The sequence below is a fragment of the Crocodylus porosus genome, unplaced genomic scaffold (genome assembly GCF_001723895.1).
Source record: "Crocodylus porosus isolate Cpor-Errol unplaced genomic scaffold, CroPor_comp1, whole genome shotgun sequence".
Classification (NCBI taxonomy): domain Eukaryota; kingdom Metazoa; phylum Chordata; order Crocodylia; family Crocodylidae; genus Crocodylus; species Crocodylus porosus.
The window spans coordinates 34,921,793-34,949,097 of NW_017728907.1; the positions used below are offsets into that span (position 1 = coordinate 34,921,793).

The 27,305-nt window shown below is 41.4% G+C and overlaps 1 protein-coding gene across 3 annotated transcripts; it reads left to right on the plus strand.

Moving 5' to 3' along the window:
• Positions 1–881: 881 nt before the first annotated feature.
• On the plus strand, positions 882–27,305 carry ZNF644 (zinc finger protein 644). 3 transcript variants are annotated; one of them, XM_019531131.1, is made up of 7 exons: positions 882–954; positions 5,466–7,509; positions 7,948–8,503; positions 8,672–9,277; positions 11,754–11,876; positions 23,914–24,016; positions 25,613–27,305. In XM_019531131.1, exons 2-7 carry the CDS (start codon positions 5,497–5,499, stop codon positions 25,803–25,805), a joined length of 3,594 nt encoding a protein of 1,197 aa, XP_019386676.1. In that variant the 5' UTR covers positions 882–954; positions 5,466–5,496; the 3' UTR covers positions 25,806–27,305. The 3 variants fall into 3 exon arrangements, with proteins under 3 accessions (XP_019386676.1, XP_019386677.1, XP_019386678.1); XM_019531132.1 differs by lacking the exon at positions 11,754–11,876; XM_019531133.1 differs by lacking the exons at positions 23,914–24,016; positions 25,613–27,305 and having other exon boundaries at positions 11,679–11,764.

Genomic DNA, 27,305 nt, shown 5'->3' on the forward strand with positions numbered 1-27,305 from the left:
TACCCAGCTACTATTGAAAATTTAATGTGTTTTGCTAATTTGGTTAGATCTGATAGAAAAAGAGTACATCTTCCAACTTGCTTTTCTTTTAACTGACATTTGCACTACTGCTTTTTAGCAAATGTTTGTGCTGCCCATTTTTAACTTGTGTATGGGATGTAAAGACACCTGCTGGGTGCTGCATTATCACCATTTTAGGGTGATAACATTGAATATGATCTTATTGGAAGTCTATTTTTATTACCATGGAAATTTGCCAATCTCAAAGCTGTAGAGATCTTCAGAAATTACAGATTGGAAAGATTAAAAATTAATTATTTTGTTTAGTTCATAGGCTTGCATAAGAACACAGCGAAATCAGTTTAACTATATTTGTTTTGCTTTGTTCAAAGGCATTTTTAACATACTACATATATTTGTCTGCTAATTGAGATGATTGTTGCCATAACTTTAAGTGGGGGTTGTTCTGTGTCATTCTGCTGCTGCTGGAAAGTTTTTTTCATTATCACTTCATAGTCTGTAGTCCCACTTAGTTTCTATATGGTTGTACAGAATAAATGCTGGGAGTGTTAAATAGTAATGTGGTTTGTTTGTATTTTTTAACAGAAGGTTGGGGGGGGGTAAAAAAAAAAAAAGTGGGTTGATAAGTCTGTGCTTTGCTGTCCTTATAAACTTGTGCCAATATGTGGTAAGTAGGGATGGAGCTGAATTTGCATGAGACTGAATTTTCATGAGACAAGGCATTTGTGCCAGCTCCTATTGGAAGGGATATGGAATACATCTTAAAAGTGGACTATAAAGGGTAGAATAGACACGTTGGGTCTGTTTTACCGCTTTATGATGTATAAAGATTGAAGTATTTTTTAACTTTTTTCCTTTAGGTAACAAGGATGTCAAGTGTGGCTTTCCTTGTTTTTAGTGAAGGACCATTGGGAAGAGCCATGGATGTTCACTGTGAGTTCTAACATCTTATTAGAAGTAGTGTAGATAATGACTCTTTAGCAGGTGTTTTATTCAGAATGTTAATTACTAAATTTAGGTTAAAATTTAAAGCTCAAACGTGACTGGTGTCTCTTTCTGGGTATGTATCATTTGAGGGGGAGGGGTAAGTTGGTGTGCCACAAACCCACAGTATTTGCTCTGCAATGACTCCTGAGTGTATTTGTCTAAGGAAACTAGTGCTTGGTGGTGCATTTTACAGTGCACTTGCTTCCTTACCCGAGTCCCACATGTATGCTCTCAGTGCATACTAAAAGGGAGTTTAATCCACTTTTGCTTACTGTGCTCTAAGGGTATTATACGTGTAGAATTAGAGCTGAGTAGCTAGAATGCTGTAAGCCAGTGGTTCTCAAACTTTAGTACCTTGCATCCCACCAACCATTTTCTCAAAAAATCCTGGTCCCACCATGATAAAAAGAAAATCCCACTTTTTCCAAGAAGTGTATTTTTATGTTTATATGCATTTTAGTATTATATTAATCATTAATGGAAATTTTCAAATGAGTTGAAGTCCCACCTACATGACCTTTGTGTCTCACCAGTGGCTGAGAAACTCTGGTGTAAGTTAACATCCAAGCCAACTGAGCAGTAACTTCTCTGTGCAAAAACAATCTACCCACTAAGAATGTCTGTTAAGTGGGACTTAATGCAGAGCAGTTGAGTGCTGTAAATTCACACCTTAGCTTATTGTGCACTGACTTGCATCTGCAGACAAGCCTTTAATGTGTATCAAGTTCAAAGTAACTTGTTCCAGTGTGTAAACACAGTAAGAACCTCTTGTACAGGTACACTGTTAAAACACTAAAGGTCAGGTCCAATGCTGCTTATTCAACATTTAAGAGTCAAAATGTGATCTTATTCCATTCTGCTTCAGTCCCTCATATATAACATAACTTCATTTCAGTCACAAATTACACCTCTTCCTTCACACCATTCACTTTGTGCTGTCTACTTTTTAGGGACTTTAACAGGAGGGAATAGGATTGCATTAGACCTCTTGGGTGCCTATACATATGCTTTGATGCATTCTAATTGGAATGTGTTGGAGCAGCCTTGAGTTGAGTCTGGTCCATATTCTAATTGGAACACTCTAGCATTGCTGCAGTATCGCATGTATAAGACCTAGCAGGTTTAAAAATGGCCGCTGGGGTATGGTAACTAAAACTCATTGAATGAGGTTTAGTTAAAATATCCCACAGTCATTTTTAAAAACACAGGGGCTTAGTACACGTGACACTGTGGAGTTTAAATTAGAGTGGCTCTGCAGGATGCACTCTAATTAAAATGCCCTCCCACATCCACCCCCAAGCATGTATAGGCACCCGTTAGTACCACTTGGGTAGTTTGGATCTGACTTATAAGTGACTTCAGCAGGGCTTAGCATGAAGTAATTCACACACTGTGAACTTGTGCCCTGGTTTTACTTCACATTTAACTTCCCGATGTAGATAACCCCTAATTAACTCTTTTTCTCTCTCTTTTTAAATGGTTTTACTTTGACAACCCAAGAAGAGAGGAAAAAAACTTATCTGGCCCACAGCTGAGTGGTGCATGGCTGGTTCATGGTTTGGATCTGGAGTGCAGGGCCTCTGGGCCAGACCTGGTTTGTGGTCACTTGTCACCTGGAAATTTTGGTGGTGGAGCAAGCGGGGATGGTGCTAATTATTGCAGCTCCCAGAACCACGGCAGCCACTGTTTGTCCCACCATTAAATTTCCAGCCTGCGGGCTGCCCCGCAAGCCATCTGACAGGGCTTCACGCTTTGGATCCAAAATGCAAGTGAGATATTTTGTGGTAAGATGACTGGCAGCTGCCGTAGCTCTGAGGGCCAAAGCCATTAATGTGGTCTTTCAGGCCACCATATGTCCTAAGAGAGAAATAAAGGGCAGAAGCAATTTCTCTTCTTCCTTTTTCTTACAAGACATCTTTGAATTCAGTAACTGATTCTAGTACAGAGGCCTGCTTTTTATGGTTACTGTGATATGACCTAAATAGAAGTGCATCAATATGTCTGTCCGATATTGGATTGGCATAGATACAAAGAAAATTGGCTGCATCGGCAATCTGCCTGATATGGCTGATAAATGGCCCATGCACATGTACAGCCTTAGCACACCATGTAGGCAGGCAGTGAGGAGCACAGCCTGGCAGGTTGGGGCTCTGTGTGCATCTGATAAATCTGTTGTGGAAGGGGAGGAGAGGGGTGTGGGGGGGCGGGCAGATCAAGGCTCCTGTGGTGAGGGAGGGAGTAGGGCTGGGTCTGGGGCAGAGGCTGGGGTAGGTGCTGCACAGGTGGGGTGGGGCGGGGCGGGGCATGGGACAAAGCTGTGCCACGCACCCTGGGAGGGCATGAGGGGGTGGGGGGCAGCATGTGCCCCAGTATCTGTGTGGGGCGGGGTAGTTGCCACTGCAAGCTAGGGCTGGGGCTGCACCAGGCTCTTCCTGGCAGAGGCTGGGCTGCACCGTACTTGGGGTGGGCAGCAGTGGCACTGGGAAGGGGATTAGGGGGGAACTACGGTGAATTTTGGGCTGGCTGCAGCCCCCCTGTAGCCCCTCCTAGTGCTGCCACCACTGCCTGCCCCGTGCCCAGCCCAACCTCTGCCAGGAAGAGCCTGGCATGGTCCTGGCCCCAGCCCACAGCAGCAACTGCCCTGCCCCTCACAGATCTGGGGGCACACATTCCTCCACCCCCCACCCCCAGATGAGCTACAGCTCCATCCCACACCCTGGCTAGGCAGTACCTGTCCCAGCCCCACTCCCTCCCTCACAGTGGGAGTCTTGATCTGCCACCCCTACACCCATTCCCTCCTCTTCCACCACAACAGACTTACTAGCTGCATGCAACTCTCCATGCTATATCAGAATTAAGGTACTATATAAATTCATCCCTACCCCCAAATTCTTCTAAAAGTTGCTTTCAAATGTCCTCGCTTGCTTGGTTAAAAAATGGGCTGTTTAAGATCTGATCATTAGAGGGGGGCATGGTACATTTAAAAAAAAAAATGTAATTAAAGGGGTAACCCAAGACATGGAGATGGGAAGTTGGACTCTTTCCTTATCTACTGCTGTGAGTAATCCCATTGCAATTAGTGGGCCATATTCCTGGTAGTAAAGTTAAGCGCACACACAGTTGTTTGTAGTCTGGGACCCTAAACTCGGTTGGTTTGAAACTGCTGAAGTCTGTTTATACTTTTTTTTTCCCCTAATGAACAAATACCAATGGTAGGATATTAAAAAAAGGAAAGGAGAATAATGAAACATTAAGGCTACTAGATTAGGCCGAAAACTTTGAGTCAAGAATTTCAAAGAAGGTCATCATCTTGTATTTCTTCCCCTTAGGGCAAAGGTGGGCAAAATGGTGGATCTGGCTGGCAGCCAGACTCCATTTCGCAGCAGCCCCTGCCCATACAGCTGGGGCTGGTCTCCATGGAGACCCCAGCCGCAGCTGCACTGTGATATAGCACAAGGCTGGGGTTGCCATTGAAACTGGCCCCAGCCACGCTGGCAGGGCAGGGCGGGGCACTGCTCCAGAACCCTGGGATCTTGTGGCAGGGGCGGCTTGGTCCAGGGCCAGAGCAGAACTGCAGCACGCCACTCAGGGCCGGGGTACACAGGCAGCAGATCACGGTGCTGCCCCTGCTTGGGACCACACTGTCACTGCTGCAAGCAGCTGGTGCACAGCTGTGATCTGCAGCTTGCACACTCTGGGGAGGGATGTGCAGGTAGTGGATTGCGACAAAACCCTGGCTCCTTGCATCGATGGGTGACAGTGTGGTCCTGAGCAGGAGCAGAGTCATGATCTGCTGCCTGCACACTCTTGCCCCAAGCGTGCAGGCTGCAGATTGTGGTTCTGCCCTGGCCCCGGACCAGGATGCCCCTGCTGCAAGATCCTAGGGCTCTGGAACAGCCCCCTGTCCTGCCCCATGCATTGCCAGCACAGCTGGGGCCGGTCTCCATGAGGGCCTCAGCCTTGCACTATCACAGGGCAGCTGTGGCTGGGGTCTCCATGGAGACCAGCCCTAGCTATGCAGGCAAGGGCTGCTGGGAACTGGAGTCCACTGCTGCCCGGATCCAGCCCATGGACCAGACTTTGCCCATCCCTGCCTTAGGGTAACACATTATACCTGTAACTTTATACCTTGTTGTACAACACACTATATCTCGAGGTATAGAGGCTGAGTTTAATATTCAGGTTTTAAAGTTAAGTACTTACATGATCAATCATATATGAATGTTAAGGTTTATATATTAACTTTATCTGTTTTTTCAAAGTAAACGTGGAAACAGTCTGCTTTGAATATCTTAAATGATAACAATTGTTTTTAAGAAATTCAAAATAACTGTTCAGATTATAGCTGTAAACCTCTAATCATAATGACAAACTACTAGAGATAGTGAATCAAATTAAAAACCACCATTATCCATTATTTCTATGAATGTCTAACTGCTATATTTTTTGTGTTTTAGTGTAAACGTACTTAATGGACAGATCAGCAATATGGATGATTCAAATACAAATACTGAAATTACTGGTGCTAAAGAAGAATTCCTAGATGATGACAACTTCATCTCTGAGGAAAAGGGTGGCATTCCTAAATCACAAGAGAGCGAAACGTCATTTCAGAATAATGATACATTGACTCTGCCTGAAGAGCTATCAAGGGACAGATCTGAAAAAGCCTTAAGCGGAGGCCAGACTTCTCTATTTATACATACTGGTGCTCCTACTGTTTCTAGTGAAAACTTTATCTTGCCGAAAGGAACTGCAGTTAATGGACCAGTTTCACACTCCACCTTAACTAAGACTTCTATTATGAATAAAGGCGGTGCTTCATTAACCACTGGGCAACCTATGGGTCATCATACAGATTCGTGCTCAACTTTGACAGTGGTTCACGACCTTCAGCTGCCTGCAAAGAGTACAACACAGAAGTCAAGTCAGCACCAAGTTTTATTTTTGTTACCTGATGTAGCACATGCGAAGAACCTGACTCATTCCATTAAAAATCTACCTACCTCTGCTTCAGTTGGTTGTGATACGCAGAAATCTGTAGGAAATAGTGTAGATAGCACTTTAATAGGTGAAGTAGAAGTGTGTGAAGATGGCAAAAGTTTACTAGTAAAAGATGATTGTGTCAATACGTTAACAGGTGTTTCCTCAGGTACAGGTAGTTTCAGATCGGGAAGTGATCCCAACTGGGATCCTCAGAAAGAGTTCATACAATTTCTTATGACAAATGAAGAAACAATAGAGAAGTCTCCTGTTCACTGTAAAGTAGGTCTAGAGAAAAAAAGAAAAAGAAAGATGGATGTTAGCAAAATAACACGGTATACTGAGGACTGTTTTAGTGATTCAAATTATGTTCCCAGTAAATCAAAATTACTAAATGTTGATTTTTTAGAGCAGAATGAAGAACTACAAGTAATAGAACCACAGAAATATGCATTGACAAAAGTGAAGCCTGAATCAACAGATGAGGAGTTGGAAGCTGTGGATGCTATCCAACAATTGATTTATAGTCCCACTAATAAATGTGCAGAAGATACTTCTCCTGTTCACACTAGCACTTTTCTTTCTAATAATTTAAAAAACAAATGTGAACAGAGTGATTCAGAATCACCATCCACTTTAAGTACTGATGAACCATCGTTTTATCCCTGTACAAAGTGCAATGTGAATTTTAGGGAGAAGAAACACCTGCATAGGCATATGATGTATCATTTAGACGGAAATAGTCATTTCCGTCATCTCAATGTCCCAAGGCCCTATGCATGCAGGGAATGTGGACGGACCTTTCGAGATCGTAATTCACTTCTTAAACATATGATAATTCACCAAGAAAGAAGGCAAAAATTGATGGAAGAAATCCGTGAGTTGAAAGAACTCCAGGATGAGGGTAGAAGTGCACGTTTACAGTGTCCTCAGTGTGTATTTGGTACTAATTGTCCCAAAACATTTGTGCAGCATGCTAAAACCCATGAAAAAGATAAACGATACTACTGTTGTGAGGAGTGCAACTTCATGGCTGTGACAGAAAATGAGTTGGAATGCCATAGAGGTATTGCTCATGGAGCGGTAGTGAAGTGTTCAATCATCAGTAGTGATATATCCCAGAGGAAAACACAGAAAAAGACTTCAATGAAAGACCCATATCTAGGGTCATCAAAAAAGTCATCTACGTATATGTGCAAGATGTGTCCATTTGTTACGTCTGCCAGAAGCATTTTAAAAAAACATATGGAATACTTGCATCCAGCTTCATGCATTGATCCTTTTGGGAGCCATCTTAAATTAGAAAAAAGGAAAAGTAGTGTAATTGAAGAACCTTTAGATTTTGGTAGCAGAACTAAACAGTTGATCAAACAATCGTCTACATTTCCAAAGAACTCTGTTTTAAAACAAGATGTAAAGAGATCATTTGGCTCAACTTCACAATCCAGTAACTTCGCAAAACTTCACAAGAGGCCCCACAGGATACAGAAGGCTCGGAAAAGCGTTTCACAATCAGCTGTAAGTGTGTGCAATCTAAATTCTACCAACAAGGCTATTTTTATTAGAAATAGCGTTGACCAAAAATCTAAATATTTTCATCAAAGAGCAAAGCAGAAAGCTAGTGTCAAAGCAAGTGGTAATTATTTCCGTAGACACAAATATGAAAACAACAGAATGATTAAAAAATCTAGTGACTCTTATCCTTTACATTTTAAAAAGGAAGAGTCCAGCTCTGTCAGTTCTTTATGTTTATATTCAACAAATAGTTTCCATAATAATAGTTTTATCAAGGATTGTCATAAGTTTGATTCCAAAAGGTCAGAAGGCTATAAAGATCGTAGGCATGTAGCTATAAAAAGAGTGGTTAAAGAATCCAAGAGGGAAGGCTCTGTTACAGGAGAGGATTTGGATTGCTATCCAGATTTTCTGCATAAAATGACTGTTGTTGTTTTACAGAAACTTAACTCTGCTGAAAAAAAAGACAGCTATGAAACGGAGGATGAAAGTTCATGGGATAATGTTGAATTATGTGATTACACTACACAGTCTGTGGAGGATGAGTCTTACACTGATATTAATCAGGAGCATGTAAACCTATTCCCCATATTCAAAGGTAAAATGGAGGATCGTGAAGCTGGTGATAAATCTTCTCTTAGTTATGAGCAGAATGATGGCTTTTATTTTGAGTATTATGAAGATGCTGAGGGTAGTAACTTCCTACATGATTTACACGATCCTCAGAACTTAGAAAATGTAGGAACGACATTGCCAAAGCATAATTCGGTTTTTCATTGGACTGATTTGTCACTTGAGAAGAAGTCTTGCCCGTACTGTCCAGCAACATTTGAAACAGGTGTTGGATTGTCTAATCATGTCCGTGGACATCTTCACAGAGCTGGATTAAGCTATGAAGCCCGTCATGTTGTTTCACCAGAGCAGATAGCAACAAGTGACAAAATGCAGCATTTCAAAAGAACTGGAACAGGAACTCCTGTTAAACGAGTTAGAAAAGGTACGGTTTCTTAGTTTGGGTGTGCAATGAAGGGGGATTAAATTGTCTTTTGAATATAAAAATAAATCTTTCTGAAAACATTTTTCTTATACTTGGTATTAAAATTTTACCATAGTTATGTAGAGCAAAATGGTTGAAAAAAATATAAATAATTATTTTCCTTTTTAGCTATTGAGAAATCTGAAACTTCTTCTGAACACACGTGCCAGCTCTGTGGAGGTTGGTTTGATACTAAAATTGGATTGTCTAATCACGTGCGAGGACACCTGAAAAGGCTTGGCAAAACCAAGTGGGATGCGCACAAGTCTCCTATCTGTGTTCTAAATGAGATGATGCAAAATGAAGAGAAATATGAAAAAATCCTAAAGGCATTGAACAGTCGCCGTATTATTCCCAGACCATTTGTCGCTCAGAAACTTGCATCAAATGATGACTTTTTATCTCAAAATGTTATACCTCTTGAAGCATACCGTAATGGCCTAAAGACTGAAGATATATCAGTGTCTGCATCAGAGGAAGAAGGGCTGAATTTCCTAAATGAATGTGATGAAACAAAAACAGTACTGCATGATGAAAAAAAAAATCAGTCACTTACACTGATAGAACTTCTGAAAAATAAAAGGTTAGGAGAAGAAAGGAATCCTGAGATTTCTCCGCAAAAGATTCATAATCAAACTGCAAGAAAGAGGTTTGTTCAGAAATGTGTTCTTCCATTAAATGAAGACGGTCCATTGATGTATCAACCACAAAAAATGGACTTGACTATGCAGTCAGGTAAGAGGACGTTTCTGGCTAAAAACACTTCGGAAGAGTTTTTTATTTATTAGAATGTTTGCCAGTGTAGACTATTTTCGTAGACCCATATTCAACCTTTTTCCTTATTTTGCCAAGTATTAAATGAGGAAATAGTACAATGAGCTTTTCTTGAGTAACCTTCCTAATATTAGCATTCATCAGTACTGAGACCTCTCTCATGGAATATAATTCTTCTCCTGCATTTAGGTAGGTGCATAAATTAAAAAGGGGCCATAAAAATGAGCAAAAAATTAAAACCAAAGCACATTTGGTTTGCAAAATATATTACTCCCCCCAAAATCAGTTGAAATAGCTGAATGCAAACATTAGATTTTTCCAAACATTAGTTCATGTAAAATCAGCATTTATCCAAACTGACAGGACTATTTGTCGGTATTACAATGGCATGGTATTTCAAAATGACGAACTGTTATTGAATAATACCAACATATTAGGCAAACATACTCTTTCTTTGTAAATAAATGCATGTCTGTTATAGAACTGTGGCTGGTGTGAGAAACTGCTGTTCTCTTCGGTCCTGTCTAACCTGGGAGAAGAACTGTGCTAGTTAGAGCTCTGAATACAGTTGTTGCCTGCAGGGTTCTAACACACAATTCCTGACTTGTTGTGGACAGATTTTTTTTCCCTGAGAATTGTGCTGACAAAACAATTCTGCAATTTTAAGACTGCTTTTTAGATGCTCCTTAGCACAGCTTCGAAAAATGTTCTTTATGCAGCTGTCGCACACTATCTGTTTCCACTGTCAGGGAAACTCTTCTAGCATCCTTTGATAACACTTATGTGTATATAAAGTTAGCATGTTTCTGCTCCTAGTTTGGACACCACCTTATAGTACTGCAATATCCTTTATATTGGCGTACAGGATCAACATTTTTGTTTTGCTGGTTCTCTTGATGTTATCTAGTGAAGAAAGTAAATCTGGCAGTGCAGTGCTTAATAGTTGTTCACCTGTATTCTTATCTTTATGAAAAACATCTTGCTTTTGCAATAGAAGTTGTCTTTACCACTCAAGTGAGGTCTGTCAGTCAGTTCCTTAACAAAGGTTGCTTTCCAAAATCGCCTTATAAAGGTGGAACAGAATTGTATTCAATGCTTGTGGGTATTTTTGGTTGTCCCTTAAAGAAGGGGAGGTTGCCTGACAAGGAAGTGTATATTTGGCAGGTTTACTCTATTTAGAAAACCAGAGTAGACAGTTTTCCAAACCTGACATAGTGTATTGCTTTGTGTTTAATATTTTACTAGTGAATGTTAGGTGCCACCTATTTGGCTGTATTGCAAAATCAAGTAATAATGAGCCTATGCTTGCATAATACTAACAATTTTAAATGAGGCCCCTGAATTACTTGTGATCTAAGGTAGTAGAATTTGACAACTAACCTCCTATAACCATTGATTTAATAAGAAAATCTCTTAGGTTGTTTCCTAAGCAAAAATTGTTATTCCACTTAACTTTAATGTAGTTTCCATTTAAACATTGTTTTTGAACCAGGCATTCTTCTGTCACTTTTCTGCAAACTATTTTTTCTGTGGGCTGCTGGGTAATAGAATTCTTTTCATCCTGCAAATAGAAGCTTCCCCAACTAATTATTAAACAGTCTCGTAGCATATAGAAAATAAAAAAATAATAGTTGACTGCATTGACCAAGATTAATGTATTTTTGAGAAAGTGAAAGAAAACACTTTGTGGTGTTATAGTAACATTGAGGGAGAAACAATTATAATGGTTTCTTTGGTAAGTGAGGAGTTTAGTATTGTTTCACTATGTTTTCTTTCCTGCGATAACTAAGATGTTACTTTGTTGATCATTTATTTAGCACAAAGATTTTAGCAAAAAACTTCAAATCATTAACTTTCATTATTGATTGCGCATCCAAAGTAATGAACATAAAATGCACTGAATAAAATGTTTTGTCTAACAGCTGTTCAGTGGTGTGTTTTACCACCTTTTCTCCCAGCCTTCATCAGCAGCCTAATTTAGTATTGAGCCTTTTACAGTCTCATGGGTAAAACACTTTAATTACCACTTTGTCAACTAGACTTTTTTAATTCTCCTTATTGGGAATGTTGCAGGCTTTGAAACTTCTCAACAGAATTGTGCTATTCAAATCACAGGATTGTATTTTGGGGTTAGGAAATCATCTGCATAATGTGGAGATCAGGAGGAAAGTGATAATAGGTGTTAAATCCAGAGAAGCTTGTGGGGGGTTTCAAGTTGCCCCCCTCTTTTTCTTTCTGAAATTAACATGGTTTGGCTCTAAACAGTATGTAGAGAAGTAAATAGTGGTTAACTTAGATCTTTCTAATATACTAAACAATTGCATCAATGCAGTGAATATATTTTAAACCATCTTTATTACAGAAAACTTTTTACAACGCTTTGAGAATTTCATTTTTTGAAGAGAGAACTGGATTATAGTTTTCTTTTGAATGATAGGTATGCCTGTGAAGCTTAGAACGTGTGTGCATTGCAATACGACGTTTACAAGTGCTGTTAGCCTGTCCAACCACTTACGCGCTTATGCACGAAAGAAGAGTGCTGGACTTTTGACTGGGACAGGTATGTTTTGTTACAGATGTAAAAAGCAAGTCTGTCTATGATGCATTTTCCTCATCAGACTGGACAAAATCATGTTAATCCAAAAAATAGTTTTGAAGCTTTCTCTGATGCACAAAAGTTGAATTTCAGCAACCCGTAAGCATATAGCTGTTGCTGTTTGTCCATTTTTCATGTCTGGTTTTCATTCCTACTGACTCTTGAATTTAGCATTCCAGGTATGTAAAAAAAGCTGTAAGCTGTGCAACTTTCATTCATACCCCAAATGTAGCTACTGACCCTTTATTAAAGGGACAGGACAATTTAAAGTATTTGGACAGGTAATTTTTACCTGTCCATCATTAGATGCCACCCTTAGAGTAGTAGAGTTGAAATAGACGAGAGTGATTTTATTGCTTATACAGCTAAGAGTATATTATGTAGTTAGTTTCCCAGTGGTTCACAGAGCCAGAATTGTTTGGTTGTGGGCCTATGGGATGAGCTTGGCCTCTTGCAGGCTCAGATCATGTGTTGTATCTGAGGCTACTTTTAATGTATCTATATTAAAATAGCTAGATCTCATGCTGGATAGAGTCCCTTGAATATTTTGTATTATGATTTGGAACAAGATGTAAAGCTCTGATCCTGCAGATGGTTGTCTGTACGTGAATTCTAGTACTTGCACAGAGCATTACAGAAGTCAGTGGGACTTGTTGTAGGCTGTAGTGGGGAAAAAGGAGTGTGAAAGGTAGGGAGACAAAGGGATAGGACTGAGGAAAATAGATGAAAAGCCTAGAATATGCATACCTAATAGGTAATAGGAAAGGCATTGGGTTATCACTACACAGAAAAACAAATATAGAAAGTCTGTATACTAACTGATAAGAGGCAGTGCCCCCACATATTTATCCATAGATATACACAATATACTATAGTGGTTTATATTAATTTATTTTCAGATTTGTAGAACACTGGTGTCAAACTTTTTCTGTGAGGAGAGCCAAAAACTTTTAATTAAGGTTTGCAGACTGGGTCCATGAAGGCAGGGTCATAGGATTTAAAAATGAATCTCTTATTAACAGCAGAAAGTTTGGACAAAGTCTGCAGGTGGTATATGTTGGCACTGGATTTACGACCCAGTCCCGCTATCTTGTTTTAGGCAGATCCAAATCCTCAGACCAACCATAACTTTTTTCCATTTGATAATAGGCAAATTTTATTGATATGCAGCGATAGCAGATAAGAGTAATGCAGGAAAGGTAAACAACCCTCCTCCCCTGCCCCAACCCTACTTACCTACCAGTTCTAGGATTTTCACAGGGCAGTAAGCCTGGCCAGTATGTGAGCATCACCCTGTGGTTCTTTGCCTGCTTGTCAGATATCAGCAGTCTTGGGGGTTGAGGGGCAATGCCCAACTCCTCTGGGGTGGACAAGACAGACTGGTGGTGTGCCCTCTGCCCATGCCATCAGGATCCCCCCCCCTCCTGCTCTAAAAATCCCTCCTTTTGTGTTCTTTCTGTCCTGATGACTCCATTTCTGGGTACTGTTGATTTGGTTTCCCTGTGGTCATCATTCTGTCCACTTTCCATCCTGCCAGCATATCCCTTTGGTTCTCAGACATTATCATACGCATACATCTTAATTTGGTCATTCACTGGTGTCTTAATTAGGGATCCCCAGCCTCCTATTTTGGTCATTTCACCAAAACCAAAAATCCCAGGGGCTTTGCAGCTGGTCACTGTGACCCAGTGCCAATTCTGCAGGTTCCTTATGTCTTGCTATGAGTTTTCAGGACATGTTTTCAATTTTCCAGCCTGCCTGTCTGCTGGCTTCAGATGCAGTGTCTGCCTTGAAGGCTGAGAATGTGAAACTTTGTCACAAATAGACTTTTAGAAACCAGTTAACCTTTGCCATGCCCCTGGGCCATTGTTATAATGCAATATTTATTCTGCTTACAAGCCAGTTCCTAAAAGGAAGTCTTTAAAAATCATTTTCTACCCATCAGTATACATTTATTTTATAGAAATATATGGCTCTTATGTAGTACTTGTTACATTTACTGCTTTCAGAATCATTCAGTGGAGAAAAGATGGAGGCATTTTATTGCCACAGTTTGTATTAGAGTTGTGTTTATATAGCAGGGGTGGGCAAAATATGACTTGCAGGCCCCACCAAAAGAATTGCACCCCACCCAGCCCTCTGTCCATGTAGACAAACCATTCCCCTCCCCTCCCTCTAACATATTTTATTGTGCATTGTTCCCACTCTTGTGTGAGGAAGGGCCCAGCCCAGCCAGTAGCAGCTTCTAGTGGAGCTGCTACTGCAGCTGCCCCAGGGGACCTGCTTGGTTTCCCTGGTAGGGAAGGGGCAGGGGCTAAAGGGGAAGCTGCAACTGGGAGGGGGCAGCGATTTGTGTGGGCCTGGCCCTGGGGCTGGCAGCAGCGTGGAGCCCATGGCCAAGGTAGTAGCAGAACCGCAGAGCTTGGCTGGGCAAAATGTGGGTGTGAGGGACAGTTGGGGGGAGGCTGTGGGAGCACCCCACACACTCCCCCACATAGTGCATAGCCACCGCAGCCAGCAGAAGGAGCAGGCAGGGGTGCTTGAGGCACTTGTGCCCTGCGCAGGCATGTAGCACCAACCAGGGCTATACATGGGGCGAAGAGCTCAGCATGCCTAGTCTGTCTCTATTGTGGGGGCTCTACGCAGCGTGTGTGAAGCTCCTGCACTTGTGCAGCACTGAGGGATGCCCCGCACTGGCTGCCTTTGTCACTCTCTGCTGTGCAGGTCCCAGGAGTTCATGTGGAAGCAGCAGATGGGGGCTCCCTTCAGTCCCAGCAGAGTCCTGGGATCTGCACAGCAGGGAAGGCAGCCGGCTCCAGTGCGGGGCTTCCCCTGATGCTGCACAAGTGTGGGAGCTGCACATGTGCTGTGCAGAGCCCCCATAATAGAGGTGGGCTGGGCAGGTTGCGCTCCTCACCCCCATGCACAGCGCTGGCTGGAGCCACGCGCCACTGCCTCTACAGGGCTTGAGCACCCCAAGTGTCCCTGCATGCTGCTGCTGGCAGCAGGGGCTGCACATAAGGTGCAGGAGTGTGTGAGGAGTCCCCATACACTCCCCCATTCTCCCTTACATACCCACACCTTGCTCCCACAACCTCCCCACATATATATCCCCCCATGCCCCTCAACATGCACACAGCCACACCCTCTCAAACCTCTGCCATACTTCCCCACACCCTGCCATACACACGCATACCCCCCTACACACTTCACCGTACCCCACTCTCCCCACACACAATATACAAGAGTAAGACTTTATTTTTGGCTTATTATGCAATTCCCTCTATATACACTACTCAAACACAAATCATGACACATATTTTTTCTGATAAAATTAAAATATGTTATAGTAGGTGTTTGACTTCTTGTGTGTGATTTCTTTGTTTTTTCTGGTTCCAAGATGGCAACCCTCCCCTTCCAAAAGGAGTATTTCCAGGTGGCAAGCGGAGGGATTTCCTGTGGCAAAGGTCAGGGATTGGGGACTTCCAGTCCCAATATGGCAACCAGGGGGTGAAGCAACTGTCAAGGGGTGGGGCTACCCATGCAGCCCTTGACAACTCACCAAAACTCATTAAGTGGCCCTCAAGCCAAAATAATTGCCCACCTCTGGTTTATAGGGCTGGTTGGGTTGTGCTTTTTATTTTATTTTTTTACCTTTGGCTTATCTATGGTTATTCAGCTTGTAGAGACAGTTGTCATTACAAAAGTGTGCACAGTTGCACACCTAAATTATTAGAAAATACAGCTTTTACAATGATGTTAGATTTAACATCTAAACATCTTAACTGGGGATGCACAGTAGCTTAGGACAGTGGTTCCCAAACTGTGGTACATGTTAAGTGGTACACAGAAGGCTGCGGGGAGGGGCTGCACACACTGAGCCAGCAGTAGCCTGCTGTACATGGCCAGAAACACAGAACCCACTAGGTAAGTGCTGGGGGGAAAGGGGGAGCAGATTAAGGCCTCCATGGTGAAGGAGGTAGGGGAGCAGAAGCAGGGACTGGGGTGAATGGGCCCTGGGATGGGTGGTGCAATGGTCAGAGCCTGGGCAGCTCATCCAGGGGCATGGGGGGGGGGGCTTCTCACCATTGTGCACACCCTGGGGCAGGGATGGGGGGCACGCCCCCTGGTTCTGTGTATGGGGCAGAGGTGGGCTGCCTCTGTGATGGCAATTGGCCTGGGAGCCTTGCGTGATGCCATGTGTCTGCTGTGTGCTGGCTGCACTGCATTTTCTGCCTGCTCGGCAGTGACAGGCACGTGGTGTGCCATGCAGCTCCGGACGCAGCTGTAGCACTGTGCAGAGGGCAGCAGCAGCCTTCTGTTTCTCGGGGGTTTTCTCCCCTCAGGCCGGCTTGCCCCATCCCTGTGACAGGACCAGCACAAAGGCAGCCTGAGCCTTTCCAGGAATGCAGGGGGGACTCCCCCTTCTGTGTGCACCCCAGGGCAGGTATGGGGGGGCATGTGTTCCCCAGATCTGTGTGCGGGGCTCTGCACCACATGGCACTTCCTCTGGACCTGCATGGGAGGTGGGGACCTCCAGAGGCAGCAGGGTGTGGGGGCCCTTCTGCTGCTGTACTCACTCTGGGGCAGGCATGGGGGCATATGCTGCCCATGCCTGCTGTGGAGTGTGCACAGCCCCTCCCCACCCGCTACCGCTGCCTTATACTGTGTGCTGGCCAAGTGCCTCTGCCTGCCTGGTGGTAGCAGGACATGGCATTCTGCCCAGGGAGTCCCTGCTGCAGCTCGGGGGATTCTTCACTGCTCATGCTGCACTTGGTGTGCACAGGCCAAGCAGGGAGCACACCCAAGCCTTGCGTCTTGCCCCAGCTAGGCGGCGTTCCCGTGGGCTGGACGGCTGCACCCCAACCCTGCGGAGCTGCACGGCCCAGGCCAGGCCCCACCTCTGGTGCTGCTGAGCATCCCCACTGCGGCCTGAGTCCCCAGAACCCTGGGGCAGCCCCCCCTCTCCTCTGGCTGCTGCCTTCCCAAGAGCCTGGCAGGGCTGTCCTGCCTGCAGCACCGCCCTCCCTCCCTCTCTCTCTCCCCCTCCTCTGTCTTGCCTCTCGTCTCCCTCCTCCCCCCCATCACAACACATTTAAAAAAGAATACACAAGAGTAAAGGTAGTGTATGAAGCTTTATTTATTGTCACCAGGTTTAGAATTTTTATAAAACCTGTTATTTACTGTTTAAAAAAAAACAACATTTATGATTAGTAACTATATTAATACGCAGTGCGTCCTGCCGTGTACCCAGTTTTGTTTTTCTGATGTGCCCACAGTCCGGCACCTGACAGGGTATACATTGTGGTTTTTTTGGTATTCTAGCCAAAAACGTTTCCTACCTCTGGTTTACAATCTTTTTTCCAATTTAAATTGTTCGATATGGCTACCATAACTGATTAAAACATTCAGTAACCATAAAACATTGTTTTATGTTGCTTTAATACATGGTCTGTTAGCTGTGTGCATGAAAAAATTGCTGCTGGTATTTAAGGCTGTATCATTTCAAATTGGTGGTACTCAGTCTGTCAGGGTTTGGGAACTGCAGGCTTAGGGAACAGCAGGAGATTGGGATTTAGAGATTTGTGGGTGATCTGAGATTCACTTCACCTTTGTATGCCTCAGTTCTTTCCCTTCTATAAAATAGAGGAAATTGACTGATTTCCAAAGTGCTTTGCGACTTTATTGTTGAGCAGCACTGTGTAGAAACTGGATATAATACATACTGAGATTGTGGGCAGCTCGTATTTTGTAGACATATTTTAAGCTGTTGGCAAACTTCACCAAAATAGCTGAGTTTTCCATTATTTACACTTGAAAGTTTTTCTTGCTTCTGGAGTTAGAAAAGTAATTTTGTAAAACCTAAAACTCTTATGATCTATAGAGTACAAATCTGATTATGAAGAACTTAAGTACCTTTAAATTTGACACAGACCATAGGTTGATACCAGCAGTGTAGAGAGTTTAATTGTATTAGAAGACCATGTAAATAGAATGTAGTTTTACTTTAATCTTCATAGTTCTATGAAGATTAAATTAATCTAAAGACTAAGAAATAGACCTATATATGTCAGTTGACTAAAAAAGCTTAAGGGAGCTAAATATAGCTTTCATTTGATGCTTTACAGTGTACAGTAAAGGTACTGTACTGGTGTGCATTTGTAGGATGCACTTAGCAATAGAGGACCTGACTAGAGCACTCTGTTCTTGTTGCAGTGCAAGAAGCCAGCTTATGCTGTTAAAGAGACGGGGCTCAGTGTAAAAACAAAGTTTGAGATGAGCATTGTCTGCAATTAATTGGATGTGTTGATTTTGTTAGAGATTTTTCCAGCTTTCATAAAGCTTTGAGGTTACTTTTTTACAACTTTGCACTTTTAAAAATAAATATTACTACAGTGAAATAAATTACTAGCTGAAACTGTGTCCTGGGTCCTTGCTTTAATTACCTAAATTTATTCAAACATGAACTCTAGTTCCTATGTGATAAGACAGGTTCTTTAGGAACTATATATACTTTGCTTTTCAAGAAAAGAAATACAATAATTTGTGCAGGCAGCTTTCCCAGGACTGCATTACCTCATGTACCCATCTTGGGGAAGTTTCATTTTTTTTCCCCACTACTTGACTGTATATTTTCAGTATTCATGTTATAATAGGACTTACACTAGAAGATTCTGCTTTCTTATATATTTCAGGATATTTAATTTAATCTTGTCCTGTAGAAAATAGTCTATTGCAGACACTATTCTTTCAAATTTAAAATGCTGAATGTAGAGAAACAGTTGCCAGTGCTCAAGGAATGAGTAAAAGGCCCAGTCTCCAAGCAAGATTGGAACTTGCTAGGCTCTTGGCCCTTGAAAATTAACTGTAGAATTACAGATCTAATTTGCCAGGATGGCTACCCATTATGTCTGCATTGCTTTATAGCCATAGTCACAAATGACTGGCTAGGTCTGTTTGTATGTACAGTTGTCCGATTTGTACAGTTTTTCAAGCTGTAAAATACATATTTACACAACCTGGAAATTGTTGGAGTCCTTCACCTGTAGAAGATGCCAGGTTCCTTTCTCCTACCTATTTTTGAAAAAAGTCTGGAAGATTACAGTCAGCTCCTGGAGTCTTGCAGATGACAGCTTTGTTCCTCCTGGCAGTCAAAGAATGGTAGACAGACTTCTCCAGCGTCTTCAAAGTACATCGTTCTCCTGTTTTTCCTCTTCTAAGGTCTTGTACGCCAAGGTTCTCCTTCTGTCTCCCCAACCTTCTCTTTGCCCTTCTACTTTTTCTCCCCTGACTTAAGTCTTCTTATCCCTGTCTGTTACTGGCTAGGAATCATCACTGTTTTAATTCTTTTGTTCTGCTCCTACAGATGAGTATCCATTTGTTTTTTTTTCTGCTGCTGCTCTTGTGAAGTACAGCAGTGCCTGCTTGTGCTCCCTTCAAGCAAAGAGGATGAGCAAGAGATACCGTCTGGAATGTCTTTATTTTGCGGTTGTGATGTTTATAATTGATCAGCCAGCGAAAAATGAGCAAATGTATTATTGTCAGGAATATGAAATAAAATTCTTTGGTGTACAGATTACTGTAGGTAACAATATCTTGATGTACATTTGAACCATACTAATTTTCAGTAATGACTGGGAAAGACATTACGAATGACTGCATTTTGGCAAATTATCAAGTAAGCAGAGAAATAACAGATGGGTAAGATGTGACTGTTCAATTGTAGTGTGGTTTTAATATTAATATTTCATTAGGAAAACTTATTTAAGAAAAGTAGTGAAGTCCCAGTTAGAGTCTTTGTTTTGTGCTGTTGAAGAGAGCACCTCCGATTTAGTGAAGTCCTAAAGTCATACATTCAACATCACTGGATAAAAAGACCTGTAACAGAGCTCATAATGAGTTTCCCACCAATTTTATGTTCCCCATTCATATTGGGTATATATTTTAGTCTTCCACCTGCATCTGTTGTGGTGTTTCTTGCTAAACTGTCTCTATGCTCCTACCTAACACATTCTGTTAAAAATATATATTTTTAATGGAACTTCAGCTCCTTAAAATGATATTTTCAAATATTTAATTATCTTCTTCTGGTTTTAAAATTGGTTGTTCTCTGCCTTCTGGCATGTGGAATCAGAGGTGTTGATGAAATGGTGGGTCTAGTTAGAGTAGACACATCTTCAAGCAGCTGCAAGTTCCACAACAGGGGCTTTCTTTGAAAGGAAGAGGTGCATTTCAGAGAGACTTTTATAGAGAATTGGGTGCCTAAGAAAGATCATGTCAGCTTCTATAGATTACATCTCCCTAGCCACAAAATAGGCATAACAGGTAATGGCAGTGCAAGCTTTCTTACCACTCTCTGACAAATTGCCTAATCCTAATCTTAAAGGAACTACCTTGACTATTACAAGGATACAGCATTTTAGGCCACTCTCCTGAGAGGGCTTACCAGCTTGCTGTTTGTGGGGGGCAGTAATTTATGTGGAAACTGCTAGGAACTAAAGGTAAACCGAAGTAAAACCACCCAATCAGCGCTGTGATCCCAAAATCTTATTTAATAACATAGGTTTGATTTCTACCTAACAGTAAGGCTTGAAGTCGCCTTTTTTCTTTGCTGGGTTCCTTTTTTGTGTTATTGCATTGTATAGTACAAGACCCAGAACAGTGTGTGAATGTGTGCACAAGACTCTTAAGTGAATTTACTAATATTGAGTGCTTAAATGATTAAATCCAAGTAAGTTTTGCAGTCACTGATGATGATTCGTTCTCTAGTCAAACTTTATCAAAACTTTTATTCTCTCCTTTTGGATTCACTGGCTGGGACTTGAGCATGTTTATGCTGTGTTTATGCCTTAAAAAAAACCAAGTGTACTTACTGAAAATAGGGGTAGGAAATGTCTCCTCCAACTTGTTGCCAGTTTTAACATTTGCATTGCTGTCTGTTAGTTGTTTTCTGTCCGTCTCTTGCTGAACTGATCCAGTGTTCCAGTCTTAGTTCCAGTCTCTGAGAAGGACCATGTATCGGTGGTGATCAGATATCCTTCCTTTACATCTTGCATCAAGACTATTTTCAGTCTTAAGTTTTTTATAATTGGTCCGTCTAGTAGATGAATGAGACCATATGTTTTTTTTCTTTCCCTCTTTGTTTCTTGAACCTCTGTAAAAATCCATTTCTTCAATGCTGATATTTTGTAGTTAGTTTTGCAGCTGCTAAGTGACTGGAAACAGTTTACATGGATACATTGTAGTTTTAGTGGCTCCCTACTTTTCCTTTTGGTTCCAACAAGAGCTCCCTTTCATGTGGCAGTCTACAAGGTTCAGAGGGGCAAAGCTATTGTGATCATTTCCACCTTGGTCAGCTGGGCCAAAGGTTAGGCTACAAGTTCTCTACAGACACATTAGTTCCTAGGCTTCAGTACTTGGTCTCCTCTCTCCAGAAGGCTGTTCTCTGGAGAGGCTGGTACCAATAGTGTGGTGTATGAAATGTTAACCCATTGATTTAATGGCTGCTTCTCCTGTGAAACTTGTGCTTTTCTAAAACCTGAGAGATGTATAATTCTTTATTGTAGAAACTAGAAACTGTGATTGGACGCAAAGCATTTAAGGACACTTCCTGCTACCTAGAACACGTTTTCACTTTTTCCAAGAGGATTTAAACGTCCTTACTGACTTTTCTGTCCAAACATCTATTCACGTAGTGCCAACAAAGAGCATGCTCTGGCGTCCCATCCCCTAGTAGTTAGAATTCCTTCAAGCCTTCTGTGAATCACTTTCACACTGCTTTTGTACGCTTCTGGTGTCTTCATTTTAATTCTCTGCTCCCCTCAACTTTTCTCCTCACTTTTTCAGTAACTTCCCTCATTATTGTTTCCAGCCAGTTTGCAGCTGTCGTTTTATTCCTTCCTCTCACTCATTTTTTCACAGCAATATGATTATTTGAAGGTATTCCTCCACCTCAGTCAGGAACTTGTTTCTGTGTCCTCCTCTGAACAGCAGGGCTCTGAAGCTCTAATGAGAGAGAATTGGAAGTACAGAATTTTTCACTTTCTTTCTACTGGGAGGCATTTAGGATTGGTGCTGTCACATCCCTGAGTTTTTAGTTTAGATTACTGAGCTGAGACCCGGGTTCAGAAGATGTGTATGTCTAGAAAGAGCCTGTGTTTAGCTTTGTCTGTGCTATGGGGTTGCTGCTACCTTAACCAGGGTAGCAAAGCTGTGGTACGGATGCAGTCTCTGCTAGCAGGAGTTTTTCTGCCACCAAATTACTTTCTAACAACAGTTGCATCTTGATTAAGGGTTTTGCTCTCAGAGCTGTGCTGGCTACAAGCCTTGTCTTTGCATGCATGTAGCCAGCACTGCTATTCCAACAGAACTTTGTGGGGTAGGACAGGGTCTTTCTGAATGTTCAACTTTTGTAGAAGAAAAATACAAAGCTGCAGTCTTGTGCTTGAGGTTTTCACAACTGGTGTGAAATCTTAAGCAGAGGAGTTTTTGTTAGATTGCTGAGAGTAGTTAGTTGTCTTTGTGACATTTTCCTATGGTGTGATGAAGCAAACTTGACTTGTAAAAGAGAGAGACTGCAAGAATTAGATGCTGATAGTACTTCTGTTACTTTGGGATTTCTGTGCTTTTAGTGTCAGTGTTCTTGCTTTGCAGTAGGGGTATAGAGAGAGTTCCCACCCTTCTCTGAACAATTCAAATGTGCTCTTCCTGGCTATACTAGAAGATTGTGTTGTGATTATAATGTAAACCTCAGTTTAAAGTGTCTTCCCAACTTGGTTTGTTCTGAGAATTTTCCCTGCAATGATTCTTTGTAGACTTTTATTCCTTCTCCCCAAGAGGGTCCAGATGTTCTTAATCTAAATTGAAACTACGTGCTACATGGTTACATACATAGTTCAAACAGCTGGTAAGAAAATGATTCAACATGCAACCTTGCATCACTGCATTGTCCTGATATCTACAGACCTTTTGCAATGGGATAATAATGTTTTCTTATGATTTCTTTTAGCATTCAAATAGACAGGAGTGTTAAGGAAGCTTCATCTCAGAATTCCATAGAGACAGGACAGGACCAAACCTTTTTTCCTCCCATTTGACACTTTTATGATGAGAACAAGTGAGCCAGGCATTCGTGATGATGTAACAGATGTACACAAGTATCCCTTGCAGATGGAAAGTCTCACTGATGTTAGTTTGAAAAATGTAACTTGATTGAATGCATGTGTATTTTTACAACATAGTTTGAACTACAGTAATGAATAATGATTCTGTGTCTGAGATGATGTTAAGAATGAAAAGGAATTTCAAACTATCATTAAGTAATTCCATATCATTCTACAATAAGGGCATTCTTACATATCTAAGCGGTGCAGCACCAGGCGCTTTGAAAAGTGCCTAGTGCTGCAATGCTTCCAGTTGTGTAAGTGGCGAAATGCACATCAGCTCTGAGAAAATGGGCAGTGGCACACTTTTGAACTAAAACACCATCTTGGAGGTGCTGTAGTTCAAAAGCAAACTGCCACTGTTTTCTGCATACTGCTATGCATTTTGCTGCTTATACAACTACATGCAGCACAGTGCAGTTCACCTCAGGTCATGTGCAGAGCAAACTCGATTAATTGAGTCTGCTCCAAAGCGGCGGATCTCCAGTGCATCTTGGGACAGAAAAGTATGTATATAAATGCCCTAAGTTACTAGTGCTGGCTGGTAATAAAACTTAATTTTTAAGATCAGTTATGACCTGGCTGATATTGCTTGTTTTCATCTATAAAATCTTAAATTAAAAAAAAAAAAAAGTTACCTGCATTTTAAATAATCTTTAGAGCTTGATGCATGTTACAACTTTTATGAATTTAGATTGCAACTCAATATGGCATAGTAAGGGGAAATAAATAGCTTTTCAGCACTACTATAAATGAAAGTTTATTAACTATCTCTTCAGTTTTAAGACTGACTTAATTTTTCAATTTTATTTATGGAGATTTTTCTTGTTTCTTCTCAGCTTTAGACTGTAAGCAAAAGAAGTCAAGATCAAGATCTGGAAGCAAGAAAAAAATGCTGCCATTACCTCATAGTGCTGATGAAGTTTACATACTCCGATGCAGGTATATACATGTTAATTGCAACTGGTTACTTGACACATTCTTCTTTTTTTATTTTAAAGAGGTTATAAATTGTGGCTGCTTATAGAAAAATAACTCGAAAAATAACTGAAGTTAAAGGATGTATTTCTTTGTTTTGCTTAGTGCTGCCCAAGTTCAGTAGTAGTTTTAACCTAAGGGTGCTCTGTTACCTATAGGGGCACAGGCAGCAGCCTACAGCTGGTTGTAATCCCAATCAGACACTGATGCCTGATTGGGGAGCAGGGCCCAGCTGGAGTATATAAGGGCTGGGTCCCTGAACTGCAGGGCAGCAGTCTGCTGCCAAGAGCCGGAAGGTCAGCACCACTTGGAGGTAAGGGCTGGAGCTCTGGGGAAGGAGGAGTTCCCATGCTCCTGGGCATGACCTGAAACTGTGCCCTGCTGGGGAAGGGTGACCTGGTGGAGCTACCTGTGGTGGGGTAGCTCCCCAGAAATACTGGGCCAGTTACCTCCCCAGTGAAAGGTGGGTAGGGGCACCTGAAACCCCCAGCCCCCACATCCCTAGTGCGTTGTGATCTGAAACGGGAACCCAGGTTCACTGCAAGCACCGAGGCAGGGCCCAGGCTAGGTGGAGGAACCTGTGGCAGCCCCAGTCTCGCAGGAGAGCCTGGAGCATATTGGGGATCCGGATGTTAGACTCCACTGAGGGACAGAGCTTGGAGCCCTAGTCCATGTCGTGAGAGGCTTGGAGCCAATAGCAAGAGGGCCTGGGACCCAGAGAGAGAGTAGCTAGATGCCCAGGGATGGGGCTTGGAGCCTGAGGTCAATGCTTGGAGCCGGGAGAGGACTGTGGCCCAGGTAAGGAGTTTGGCCCCCAAAGATGGGATCTAGAGCCTAGTGTAGGAGCTGGTAGGCCCAGAGATGGGACTGGGAGCCTTGTTGATAATAAGAGTATGATAAGGCCTGGTCTGAGCCAAGATAGAGAACCCAGTGTGAGGGCACTGGGATCCCAAGCTCCAGTGGGGAGTGCAAGTTGCATGTGAGACTCCAGAGCTTGGATCACAGTACTAACTAGCTGGAGGAAACATCTGTGAGGTATGAGACATATCAAAGGGAAGTTTGAGCATGTACAGAGGCCCTTGTCATCACAGCAGGTAAAGGGCAGCCTCCTGCCTGATTAACATCTGATAATCTGGAACATTGAGGCATGGCAGGCAAAACAGGCAGGTGGTTTGGCTGGAAACAAGTGGGTGGGTATAAATTGAGATTGGCCCTGGGATGCCCACTTGTTACACAAAGCAAGAGATTTTTGAAACAGTCTTATATTTTTCAACAGATTTTAGGCTTCCACTTCTCAAACAAAAACTTTTGTTGTGTTTCCTACTCCGGAAAAACCCAGCTCTGCTAAAGGGAAGAGATTGTTAATTATGGCAAGACGAATAGGTAGACCTTGTAATATAAATTTTAATCTTGTGTTTAGAAAATCTGAAATGCATAATCAAAGAATAATATATTAACCTTAAAGTGTTTTTTTGTTTTTTTGGTTTTTTTTTAATTCTTATCATATAATGTCTTCAATAGTGCTAACATATTGTAATGAAATTATTTTAATTTGCACAGGTTTTGTGGTCTGGTCTTCCGTGGACCTTTGTCTGTTCAGGAAGACTGGATAAAGCACTTGCAGCGACACATTGTCAACGCAAATCTTCCACGAACTGGAGCTGGCATGGTTGAAGTCACATCACTACTTAAAAAGCCTGCCTCAATTACTGAAACTTCATTTTCTTTACTGATGGCAGAAGCAGCATCATAGAACAAACATTTTAAATTTGAATTGGGTGTAAATTTGAAATACTTTGTCTTTTTTTTTTAAAGTTGCTACACTAAGTTATGTTTATAAATCCTGAAGCCGGAAAGATGGGGAAGGTGAATTACAGTAACATCAAAATAAAATGAGTACTTAACAGTTACAGTAAGTAGTCTTTATATTTTATATAGGGTGAAAGATGTGTTTTTAAGGTTTACTATGTTTTTGTCAGTTACTGTGTTCACTTATCAATACAAAACCATTACATGTAAAGCAGCCATTTTTAAATTGTTGCACATGGGTACTTAAAGACAGATTTTATTAAAAAAATGAAAATAAAACAAAACCATGTTCTCAGCAGTGTTACCAGAATCAAGGCTCTGTTTATTCCAAAAAGACTTGCATAGTAAAATAAGATATTATTATATTTTGTTTGTATGTATGTAGTGTTTTGTATAATACCAAGAACTGCTAATACAATTTACTCAATTTAGGGCATTAAATATCATGTACTTCATAGTTCAAAAGACTGTTTCATTCAAATAGGGCAATTAGTACTATTCTATCTAGGTGTGTAAGTGTTTTTTTTTTTTAAATCACATGAAGCTTTTTTGTACTAAAAAGTGGAGGGAAACTTGTTTAAACAAATATTTCTAAGAGAAATATGTACATAGTACTGGAAATTATTTGTGGTAAGGAAATATTCTTTACTTCAGTTGCATTTCTCACTGACAATAAAGTGGTGCATCTATGCTACCTCCTACTTGTCAACAAAGATGGTATTTACCCTTACATCTGTATCATAGATTCAAATCTAACTTCCTTTATTGCGAAGCATCTTTTTGTTAACACGTTTGTTTCTTTATGAAAGTCTGACTTGCTTACAGAACAGTTTGCCTCTACTACTTTATTTAACACTGTAGAAATGTACTAATAAGCATTGCTCACTACACGGTTTAGACTAGACCTTTTCATTTATAATTCTGTTTAACAAAATATCGTTTTAGCAAATTTGACCACCAATTGAAATGTTTCTACATATGAAGAGAATGTTTACAATTTAAATTTTAGAACTTGTTTTGGATGTGATTAATATGTATGAAACTGTGTAACACTATGCTCATGCTAAGGACCTACTTACGGAGTTACTGAAATAAATGTGCTGTGAGGATGGAAAATATGGTGCAGGTGTCTTGGTCATGATAAATTTGTGTTTGTTCATTTAGGCTGTCTTCAAACATGATTTAATTTTTAATCAGTAAATCAGATTCCTCTCTGAATCAGTTTTGTATGCAAGTAACATTTCATTTTATTCATGTAGGGTAATTAATACTGTAGTTAAGCCAAGGATATGCATTGATATTTTCTGTATATGTAAATAAAGTTAAAAGCAGTTAAAACAAGAGGAGTATTTTGGTAGAGTATATACATACCTCACTGCCAGTGAAATTGCTTTCCTATGGTATATCTCCTTACCAGAAAAATCTCTAAATAAAAAGGTTTAAA